We start from the raw sequence: 12,004 nt of genomic DNA on the forward strand, positions 1-12,004 counted from the left end.
ATTAGGGAGTTGAGGCAGTTGTAATAATTAGGCAAAATGGACTTTAATATTTTAAAGGATCCTCTGAGCATGCACTCCAATTTTTACTAATGAGTGTTGGCTGTATCTTAAATATATGAGCCTAATAAGTTTACATGTATATTTAAGAATTATCTGTTAGTCAGTGTTATTTTATTTTTGCTGCATCTAGAGATGCCAGTTGTTTATACATTTTAAAAATCTCTAAATGTCATTACCATCCCTGGATTATTGTTATCTTCACATTGGTTTTAAGTGCTCTGTAACTGTTTGAATTATCATTTTGATTTCTTTTATAAGGTGGACTAATCCCAAAAAAAAAAAAAAATCATTTTAATTATCATTTTGTGACTACTGCCTACTTTCTATGTATTTGGTTTTATGACTAATTGTGTCATGCAGCGAAACATTCACAGAGGATGACTGGAAATTGGTGCAGCTTGTACTTTCTTTATTTCGAAATGTTCTAGCTATTCAAGAAGTCCCGTTACAGCAAAAGGCAGGGGGATGTGCCAGTCAATTTTTATCTTTGAGAGAGAGATTTTTGGAACTTCTATTCCGTGAAAATGTAATGGACTTAATTATAGTTATAACTCAGCATGTTGGTGGTTCATATGGCTATTTTCGTCAAGACAATTTACTTTTATTAGAGATTTTCCATTACATCTTTATGGGTCAAGAGCCAGAGTTAACCGCCAAAGCACATCTGAAGGGTTTTAAGGTTTGTTTCCTTTCATCTATTTCCACCGTCTTTTATGGTAACAAGATCAAGCTGGCTAAAAAAATGAAAGGGTAGATTGAAGGGGATGAAGTAGACAGGATAAATAGAAGGGGATAAAATAAAGCTTGTAACCTCTGATGTGAAATACTGAAACTACATTGACACCGTCACAGGCATAAATATTGTTTGCCAGAATGACTACAACTCATCAGATACGAATTGGATTAGTTATAATTGTCCTTCTCTTCAAGTTTATGGCTATTGAACTCCCTAGTGCTGTTTATTGATGCCATCTTTTATCTGTTTTATAGTTGCTTAATGGCATATATATATGTGTGTGTGTGTGTGGTAGTCTGATAATTCATGTTCAATTTTCTTAGGTGGATGTAGACACTGAAGATTCTCTTAGTAGTCTCGAGTCCATTATGAAAGAGGAAGAAGAGAAAAGAAGACTTTCCAGATTACGCAATATGAGTCGTCATTCACAGTTTATTGGGACATTTACTCGGGTTACCATGGTATGAAGTTCTGTTGCTGATGCTAGCAAGTGTTGTCATTGAAAGCTTTAGTAACATTGGTAGTTTTTACTACAGGATGGTTCTAAGGCAGTGTTAAAGGGAAATCCAAACTCTGCATCTCAAGATACCCTGCTTAAACCTCACAAGATTCCTCGGGGTCCTGTAAAAAGGATTGCATGGGACATTGGAAGATTACCTCCAACCAAGGATAAAATTTTGAAGTTGCTTTATGATTTTGTGAGCCAGTTTCTATCGGGAGGTTACAATGGCAAGTGTTTTTGGAAATAAATGTCTTTTTTAGGTTAAGTTTTGCTTCTTACAGCATTGTAATTTTATTACACATCTTAATGCAATCCAATTTTTTACCAGTTTTGATGCAGTCTATTCGTGAGGATATTGAAAAGGAACATCATGCAATTCAGAAAAACGATGTAATTGTTTTCTTTCAGGTTGCTCAGTTTGTTACCTCTTTTCAACATCACAAGTTTTTGAATTCTGAGGTGAGACATGAATTCTGGCAAGTTAACCTATGTATCTGTTTTCATATCCTTGCACATAACTCAGTTTCTATAACCTATCCCTTCTTAAATCCTATTTAATTGTATTCAATAATCCTTTAACAACATATCTAGAGCACTACTTTACTGTTGAATTTCTAAAGATCCTCTAAGATGACTAATGCTTGAAAACCCAAAAAAAGGTAAAGAAAAGAAGTTGATGAATTTACACTTTCATTTCTCTCTTGTTTATATTTTTTTTCAAACAATAGAATACGAATAGATTTGAAAGAGATGTGTCGCACTTTTTTTTCCTTGAATCCCTAATCATGATCAGAAGAAAATAAATCACATTGCTCTTATCATATAGGCATTGGCAAGGTTTCTGGAATAGTGCAAACTTCTGGTTGTATCCTGTTTTTGAGCTTTGGGAATATGTATTGATGGAATTTCTTAACCAGGAAATTTGGTCCATTTGAGGACTTTCATTGTTCCAATCGATTTTTCCAAATATTTTTACAACAAGTGTTACTGTAGATGTTTCATGTACAAAGGGTTAAATACAATTTTGGATTGAAAGCCAAAACATGCAATTTTAATCTTTGGTTTTTGCATGCCGTAAGACTGCGTCCCAAGTTCTGTTTCTTGATGTCTAGTTTTTATATATATTGCCAATAGTCCTGTAGCTCAATTGGCTGGCACCTCTTAGTGTTTCCAAATGAGATATTGAGGGTTCAAATCCCTCCCCCAATTATCAAATTGTAAAAAAAAAAAAGTTGACATATCTCTTGTTGCTTAATCATAATTATCTTTGATTTGCATTCTGTTTTTCTATAGAAAATGTTTAGCTGGTCACCTTGTTTTCCTGTGTCTAACAGCCAAATGTGGGAGTAGCTAATTTTGAAGACTTTGATAAAGATGCTGATAGCACAATTTTTAGAGGTGATATATGTGGACCAATTGCTGAATCCATGAATGAGTCAATGTTCCAACTAGTCATTCTAAAGTGGCGTAATGCATTTGATGGGTTAAAGGAAACAAATGATTACAAGTTTCTCTCTGCTGCTGGTTCTCTTATGAAAAACATGGTAATTGTTAATCCAACTCAGAGTTCTGTTACTTATCCAGAAAAACTTCTGTTACATTGGCTTTGCTAGCCTGACAATATATGCTTCAGTAGTTATGGCCCCCCCCATAAACCTTCCCCAGATGATGGTTGTTTGTATAAAGAAGGTTTTTGTAGCTCAGTTTATTTTTACATGACAAAAGGTTTGATTTTTGTGACATGGGGTAGAGTAAATCAATGCATAATCTATGCAAATAAATTAATTGGAGAATACATTCACTTTGGAATAAAGGTTTGTCTTTCCCATGTTTGGAATTGGATTCTGTAATTTTGAAGTTTTGTCTAAATGATGAAATTTTCTATAGCAGCCAAAATTTCAAATATGGAAACCTTTCCTGAGAAAGATTCATAGAAATGACTGAAGGAGTGCAATGAAATTGGGTTTTTATTATTAATATTATTATTTTTAATTTTTTTTTAATTTGTAATATCAAGAATACAAATTTTGGGAGTAGTCAAAGTTGTTTAATTCACTGAAGGTCAGACAAACAATCTGTAGATAACATATATGGTGTCACCCTAATCCAGTTTTGTCCTCAGGATACATATATAATATTCTATCTACTCTAGTCCTCCTCCTATCCGGGTATCCAATTGGGTTCTATACAGCAATAGACACTCTTTAAGTTATTCACACATTTCTTATTGTAAAAATAGCGTATAATGTCTATATATTATAAGGTGGAATTTTTTTGTTGGTTTGCAAATTGCTGTTTGCAAGATGTAGCACTTGGTAATTGGGACACTGCCTTACAATTCATACATAGTAGAACACACTACAAATTTCCTTTGCACTTTAGAATCCACATTAAAATGTAAATCCAAACTGACCTTGTTGTGATACTTCTCTATAAGTTAGTGATATTGAGTAACCTTGTGAGGTCCTTCCTAACTGGTTTTCCTGCTTGCAGATTAGCATGCTAGATTTGATGCTTAAGTTGTTGCCAGACGATGCTAAGGAGCTTTACACAGCTCGCATTCTTCTTTACAAGTTATTTTATGATCAGACTGATCAAGGGATGACTCAGTTCCTCTTGAATTTGATCAAAACGTTTGACACTCACAAACAACCAAAGAGGTTTTCCCCTTTCACACTAACAACCCAAAATGATTGATTTGTTTATCTTTCATATCCTGTTCTAGTATTTCAGTACCAGAAAATTGAAGTGGGCAGGTTGATGGGTGGATAGGATTTTTTCCCTCTTGCTTTTAGGGTTTCATATTTCAATTATTTATTATAATCTTTAGAGAGGGGAGATGGATTCAGGCTTCTGCCAGGTATTAGCCCATGCTAATGGATCATCAGGCAACACTTGTGATTGGCTTCTGGGTCTTCCTCCACTTGTTAAATTTGGGAGGAAAATACCTTGCTAGATTTTATTTATGCTTCTCATTTTCTTTTTTAAGTTTTGGGTGGGAGAAATGACTCCCTCAGTTATATGCCTTCATTTATATTGGTCGGATACGTAGATGCTTTCTAAAATTTTCTATTATAGGTAGTATATTTGATTGACTGTATGCTAGATAAGTACTCTTTTGTATTTTCCAGTTTTTACATGTTAGAAAAATTACGATTTTACTAATATTAAAGGAAGTTTCTCTCACTAATTCTTTTGTTCTTAGAAATGTTTCTCTATAATCAAGCTTCCAGTTTGAAATTTGATTTTATGCATATGAGTTGCATTTGTTTGTGTCTGTTCTCATTTTCACTTAAATCTGGACATCTCAATTTATGTATGTATGTTAGTTATGTGACTTCTATTTCTTCCTGAAATTAAACCTACCTGCATAAATTATACCAGAATAACAATGTGTATGCAACCATGAATGTACCTACCCCTTCCCCCAATAGCCTCACTGGCCTCTATAGGTACTTATGCAAGACCACTTGCACATGCTTATATCATCTATTCACTATGGAAAAGTGTAATTCTTTTTTGAATATATTGGTGCCATAGCTGACCCCAAATTTTGGGAATAAGGATTTGTTGTTACTGTTGTGTTGGCGCCATATTTATGATACTCTTCTTCTCAGTGATCTCGCAGATATGGTAGAAATGATGCATAAAGTTGTGCAGCTCATGGAGAACCTTCAAGCACGTGGAACTTTGAGGGTGTGTTATGCTTTTGTTTGTGCCTTAATGGGTTCAATTTAGATGGAAAATCTGTTTTTTTTTTTCTTTGATATTTTTTGGTCTTAGAGATCTATCCTGACAAAAAATGACCCTCTTTTTTTATTTGTTAGCTAGTCAATCACATTTTCTTTAATTTCCATTGTTTATTTAATTACTAGCAAAAGTGCAATACATGCATACATTGAAATTTCTATAATTTGTTCCTCAAGTTAACTCATGTCTGCCATGGATTGAAAATTTTATAATTTTGTTCCACAAAGTTGATAAACCTATTCCAAAAACAATAATGTAACAGACTTACAAAGTGAACTCATTCCCCTTATCATTTTTCTAACAGACTTATCTTAATGATAATCAGTATATGTCATATGCATTCCAATTGCCTACACGGGGTGTTTTTTTCCTCATTTAACTTATATTTGTTATCAGTAAAAGTTGATTTGTATTTTCCTGGTTTGTTTTTTGCGCTGATGGAAATTAGTGCATTTTCTTTTTATATTTAGTGAATTGTCACGTAATTCTACGCAATGCTTCTCCCATGCATTTGTACTCTTCTATGAAAATTGGGATTTCTTCCGACTCTCTGTTCTTTAATCTGTTTGAATTTCTGCATGCATCTTTTGGCTTGAAAACTTTCCTTGTGAGAAACATGCATCCATTTTTTTCCATTTGCAATCTCTAGGAAAAAATACTTCTCTATTAACATCTTTGATTTTCTTTTTAATTAATGAGGTTATGTATTATCAATGTTCTGTTTATCAGTCTAAGGAAGCCTTTGTTGTGGGGATCTCTGTTAAAACCGTTTCTCCTTTTTTAGGTTTCTAGAAAATCAAGGAGAAAGAGAAAGAACAAATCATCGAGTGACAAGGAAGCAGGAAACGTACAGAGTGATCATGTCACTGTTCAGAATGAGATTGGCATCTCTAATAGTGAGCAATCAGCAGATATGACCATAGCACAGAAGGGAAGTCTAACTAACACAAATTCTGATGGGAAAGAGAACATCATGTTCTCTGCTCAGGCCGATGAACCTGATATATCCATGTCGGAGACAGGGAACCTTAAAAGCAGTGTGCCACATATGGATAATGAAAGTGCTGATCAGGCTAATGATGATCCTTGTTATGGCACAGGTGATTCTTCTGATGATGAGCAGCTAAATGCAACTGATGAAGTTGATTTTAAGGTGTCAACTTTGATATCTACTTTTGCAAACAACAACATTATTCATAAATTATGTTGGTTACTAAAGTTTTATAAGAGCAATTCTGCCACTACAAATCACTACATAATTTGCATGTTGCGGAGGATTACTGATGACTTGGAGCTCTCTCCAATGCTGTATCAGGTAAAACTTCATGATTTACTTACTTTTCAGAAGAAAAGGAAAAAGCATGGATGTTCTATTTTTCAAAAGACAATAACTTAGATTTCATAGGACCATTAAGTACTGTGCAATTAAAGCTTAATTGCTCCCTGTTAAAATCACCTATGCCAACTCTACCCTTTGTAATGCTTATTATAGATATTTTACCCCAACAATATGACGAGAAGTGATAACTTCTTAAAAAATTGAAGCAAAACTTTACCCCATCATAAAATTAAAATATAAAATAGTTATAGACAAGAAGAATTAGTTTCTTTGTTAATAAGAAAATGTGAAGTAAATCATCCCAACAGATATGATGAACCTGGCTTATTTTAGAGTAAAAATTTTCCTTATCTCTACTTGTGAGTTTTTATTCTTATCTAAAAACTCAAGGTCTTAGGTAAAATAAAAAATTCAAATAATGTCCAAATTTAATAATTTTCATTAGTAGATTAAAAATAACTTTTCCAAGAACAATCTTTTTTTAAATATATTTGATAATTTTATATATATATATATATATATAGCATGTGTTTAGATCTTAGGGATAAACATACAAAAAACTTCATAAAAAATAAATGGTTAATGTTGCATTGACCACTTTGTAAAAGTAGTTCAACTTCTTTAGGAAGAAGTTGTTGATAAAAATAAATATCTAAAAGTAAGGTTTATTAATCTGGTGAAATATATTAGGATTTATCTTCTCAAGGAAAACTAGGACGTCCATATTCCCCCCCCCCCCCCCCAAAAAAAAATTATCCAATTATTTATGAATTTGTATCTTATTTGCTTCTTATGCACATATTTTGGCAGTTATCAATCCTGATCACATTCCATAGTATCCTATTTGAGCAGAAGTCATGTCCATCAAAAGATTATGCAAACATTGTTGATTTCTTGACAAGTTTTGTCAGAAGGATGCTAAGAAAAATGAAAATTCAACCCATTCTTTTTGTGGAAATTCTCTTTTGGAAGACGCGCAAAGAAAGCCATTACATTAATGCTGAATATATGTTGCATGAGATTGGCTCTTTGAAGAAAGACAGTAGAAACTGGGAAAATATTCCAGAGGATGCAGAACTCGGTTCATCACAGGCCAAAGGATGGACTGGTAGAAGCATTGCAGATGCACTTGGTGAAGATGAAGCTGATGTTGTGATCTCTCATGAGCAAGGATATCAGAAGTAAGAATTTTTTTGGAAACTTGAGTATTTGTTTAGTCTTTATCTTTTTCTTGACCTTTTCATTTTTCTGTTTCTTACACTGCATATATACAATGATGCCAAACCAAGTTATTCTAGAATCAATTCTTCTACGTCCACACACTTTGCCACAACTTTTATTACAACTTGCATGTGTTAACCTGTGATTGGATCATGTCACTTACACATGGGTCCACCACTGGTACTTGGTAAAAAGAAATTCAATCACCACTTAACATGTGCAAGTTGTGAAACAGCGTGTGGCAAAGTATGTCCCTAGAATCTCAAACCATCCATTTATAGTCTTGTTCAGAGATGCTATTTTGTACTTCTAATTTATTGAAGTTCCTCTTCATTTAAGAAAAAAAAGTTTATCTTGATTGAAAGTGTAAAAGGTATACATTTACATTAAAAACTCCTTGGTGCATTTGGTTGTTGCAGTAGGGGGCAGTCCATAGAACATGAATCTGAAAGGGATCCTAGGAGAAAGAAAAGAATTTCTCTCGATGGTGAACTGGAGAGAAAAATTAAGGATCTCTATGAGAAGTAAGTGTGCTTTAATTTAGCTGTTTTATTTCTTACAAATGTTGTTCCTAAAACAGCACTTAGATTATTGTAATTATACCTGATTCTATTTGAAGCATGCAAAACGATTGATGTGTATTATTGATTGTGTATTGTTTCATTTTTCTTCTGATTTCTAAACTTTTTGCTCAAGTATTTTCTGAAAAAATGTGGCCTTTTTAGATTCAAAGATGATCGGCATTGTAGTCGTCTTATTGCTGAAGTTCTAGAACCTGATGGTAAAGTTTCACCAGCACAAATTTCTAATAAGCTTAGACAGCTAGGACTGAAAGTTGCACCAAGGAAGAAGATGCGCTATGATGATGACCATGATAGAGATGGAAAAGCGGTGGAAAAAGTTAGTAACCTCCATAACTCAGATGATATGGAGGGAAGTTTATTGAGGCCTTTGTAAGTACTATAAGAAATTTGTACTTTATGAATGTTATAGATAATATGTGCCTTGTATAAGATTGTATTCTAAAGCAGTGGCTGATAATGCAAAGCATTATCCACATAAAAGCTTCTAGTGTTATGTTTTTAGTCTGAAATCTTTGTTTGTTCATTTTCCCTTCTATTTTGGAAAATTCTCTGATACCTCCCTTACTATATTTCTATAGGCACAAAAGGAAAAGAGTTTCTGCTTTTAGTGAAGATCAGGAAGATATGATCAGAGCTCTATATGAGAAGTGAGTGTTGCGTAGCTTGGTTTCTGGTTACAATGTTAGATTAAGTCTCCTTTTACATCAAATATGCTAAAAAGTTGATAAAGATGTGATGGAATATGTTATTTTGTTATTATTTGAATTTTTAAATAAAAAAAGTTTGGGCTTTGCTTGATCCTCACAGATTCAAAGAGCATAAGAGGTGTAGCTACATGATTGCAAATGCATTGGATGCAGATAATAAATTCACAGCTGTTCAAGTTTCTCATAAGCTTAAGCAACTTGGTTTACGAGTTCCTCAACAGAAGAAGTTTGAAGCCAACATGCTTATAAAAAATGAGAATTCTAATAGTTTGTTCACAGACAAAGCACATGACCCTGACGATGAAACATTGTTATCGTTATTGAATAGGTAATATTATATTCATAGGCAGTATCCTGTGCTATTCATATTTGGATTTTGTTGCTCTTCTTAGATTGAAACATTAGGGTTTCTTGATGTGCACCCCTGTATACTTATCCCAGTTATTAAAATCACTCTTTTTGGTATTAAGTTCAGTAAGTATTCCAAACAGTTCCGTACATTCCTTTTAATGGGTTTGGTGGCATGAGTCAAGCTTTAATTTTGGGGAACCCAATCAATGTGAGGTTGTGAATAGGTGGGATACTCATTTGAGAAGTATGTTGCTTTGTCATGTTCTTGACTTAGCTTAGTCATCATTTAGTTATTGTAGGTTGCTTTCACATTTCTTTTAACTTCTCCACTATGTTTGCTATTATAATTCTTAATATGAAATTGGGCATTTTCACATTCCATTGACACAAGTTGTTATTTTCTTGCTTAACATCTCAAGATGTTTTTACAATTTTGTTTTGTTTCTTGTGGTTGTAGTTTCAAGTCTGTAATTCTGTTGATCTTTGAATCGATCTTTTTATCATACTGCTCGTCCATCCAGGCATCATCATTTATCTCCACATTTCTGAACCTTCCTCTTTGTTTTTTTTCATTTATATGTTTATTTTTTAAAATTTCCCATCAGTCAAACCATAGGGCATGGCTGGTTTAATGTCAGATATTTGGTTTTCTCTTACTGATGGACATGTGCAATTGCCAAAATCATCCCTTCATTATATTTGTATTTTCTCTGACTTTTTCCCTACATATATGAATTTTCATTTTCATTTTTCGAAGTTCAGATGAATTTGACATCTCTTGTCAAATATTGCTGGATTTCCTGATGCTACTGATCTATATATATATTAAAAAACTGTAGGCGCAAAAAGGAGAATGAGAGGCTATTTGGTGAGCAATTACCAGAACAAGTTGAAGGATTATTGCCCGAAGATGATTCGGATGATGAACTCCTAAGCTCTGTTCTTAAGTAAATCTCTCTCTCTCTCTCTCTCTCTCTCTCATCACAAAGAATAAATATTTATAGTTGTTGGAGCTTGATTGTGTATATATTATATTGGGTATTTATATCTGGAAGCTGTTACCTTTCCTTATAATGGACTCATATCTGGGAATCATTGTTTATTTGAAAGGAATCTATGAACTGTATTTGAAATATTCAGTGTTTTTCCTTAAAAATGGCATAGTTGTTATCTCCACTTTTGTTTAAATTTTGCTTGGTAAGCAAAAGCAGAACTGCCTGTCATATTGTTTCTTATTCTCTTATCTTTCATAGTTTAAAGTTTATTTATTTTTATGACTGGTACTTACCCAAATAATGATAAATTTCACTTTTGTTTATTAGATTTGCATATATGGTGTCAAATATATTTCTGAAAATCAAGAATTCTCTTGCCTAGTCCACTGTAGAACCAAGAAAAAAATTCCAACTAATCTGCTTCGTTATTTGTTTACATCTACAATGTCTCTTGGCTTTAATATTACATTGATTTTTCTGGTCCGTAGCACTGCTGCTATTTGTGGCCATCAACATGAACCTTGCACTGCCAGTTCCATTGTCTCATCCATATTTATGATTAATTCTTTTAAACTTATATTGTCAATTTTATGCATGGAGCCTATGTTAGTGGTTTCATTGTTTGTCCTATCATAAAACTTTTTCTTGGAATTGTCCTTAGCCTGGGAACAGCTCTTCTTATATGTAAATGGTACACAATTTTTTGAATATATGCATGGTATCTATGTTATTGGATCCATCATTTGCCTTTTTCCCGTGGACTGGGAACAAGTCTCATGTATTTGAAAATGGGACACATTAATTGGACCGAGACTCAAGTTGATATCAGGTGATGATATTAGTAATATCTGCATAGCACACGATGCCTTAATTATGCTGCATCACGTTGATTGGAATTCTGTTACTTTTGAATGATCTAAAAGTTCCTTTGCATTATGTAGAAAACATTGGAAATCATAATGGAATCCTTCATTGTATTATAACTGTTTAAATGCTAAATAGCTGCAGCACTCTAAACATGTCATTAATTTTCATAATTTTATACCTGTATCCTTTGTGGTTTCCTTTTTGAAGATAGTACTGTTTGGAACATAATTATCTATATATTCATTTACTCCGTAACTCTAAATTAGAGTATCCGTGTGTTTAATCTAATCATATCACTGAGTGGCAACAACTTTTCCTGTTATGTTTTCTTTCTGTCCTTTGTTTATAATTAATTAATCTATTGGATACAGGAAAACTAGAAGGCCGCATCCTCAGTCAAAGGATGAGAAGCTCACAGCCATCTCAATTCAGGGAACAAAAATTCAAAATGATCCTGGAAATAGACCTACTGAAGTTGTCAAAATACAGTATGTTGCTCATCCTCCCCGATTCATCTTGCTAGTTACTACATTATTCAATTTATTCTACAATCCATAGAATGCTGAATATTCAGGTTGAACTTGAATTGTTAATCTCACTTTTTTCCATTTCCAAGTAGTTACTCCTACAATTGAACATGTTGGAAACGAGGGAGATTGATGTTGTTGAATGTTTAGTGGATCTATTTAGTTGTGATGCTGATGTACTATGTTTGAAGTATTTGCACACTTCGAGATGAATGACAAATTGATAATAGGCTTAAAGTCTAGAAAATACTTCCTAGTCCTTTGGAAATTGTTATATATTTTCTTGTGCTGAAATGGCATCATTATCATTTTCAGTTTTGCAGAAACCTTTTTTGGCATCTGTTATGCCCACTTCTCTGGGATGC

At 33.3% G+C, this 12,004-nt stretch overlaps 1 protein-coding gene across 4 annotated transcripts in view; it reads left to right on the forward strand.

The window, feature by feature from the left end:
• Window positions 1–12,004, forward strand: part of LOC112015400 (uncharacterized) — a 45,033-nt gene that overhangs the window by 1,753 nt on the left and 31,276 nt on the right. For all 4 annotated transcript variants that reach the window (XM_065765865.1, XM_065765864.1, XM_065765863.1 and 1 more), the window contains exons 4-18: window positions 421–739; window positions 1,120–1,257; window positions 1,333–1,525; window positions 1,627–1,757; window positions 2,633–2,842; window positions 3,792–3,958; window positions 4,916–4,994; window positions 5,833–6,363; window positions 7,198–7,568; window positions 8,028–8,132; window positions 8,334–8,561; window positions 8,771–8,839; window positions 9,000–9,227; window positions 10,090–10,197; window positions 11,484–11,600. In XM_065765865.1, the coding sequence (XP_065621937.1) occupies window positions 421–739; window positions 1,120–1,257; window positions 1,333–1,525; window positions 1,627–1,757; window positions 2,633–2,842; window positions 3,792–3,958; window positions 4,916–4,994; window positions 5,833–6,363; window positions 7,198–7,568; window positions 8,028–8,132; window positions 8,334–8,561; window positions 8,771–8,839; window positions 9,000–9,227; window positions 10,090–10,197; window positions 11,484–11,600 (2,994 nt within the window). The remainder of the gene's footprint in view (window positions 1–420; window positions 740–1,119; window positions 1,258–1,332; window positions 1,526–1,626; window positions 1,758–2,632; window positions 2,843–3,791; window positions 3,959–4,915; window positions 4,995–5,832; window positions 6,364–7,197; window positions 7,569–8,027; window positions 8,133–8,333; window positions 8,562–8,770; window positions 8,840–8,999; window positions 9,228–10,089; window positions 10,198–11,483; window positions 11,601–12,004) is intronic.

Source organism: Quercus suber, unplaced genomic scaffold (assembly GCF_002906115.3).
Source record: "Quercus suber isolate HL8 unplaced genomic scaffold, Cork oak 2.0 scaffold_658, whole genome shotgun sequence".
NCBI lineage: Eukaryota > Viridiplantae > Streptophyta > Magnoliopsida > Fagales > Fagaceae > Quercus > Quercus suber.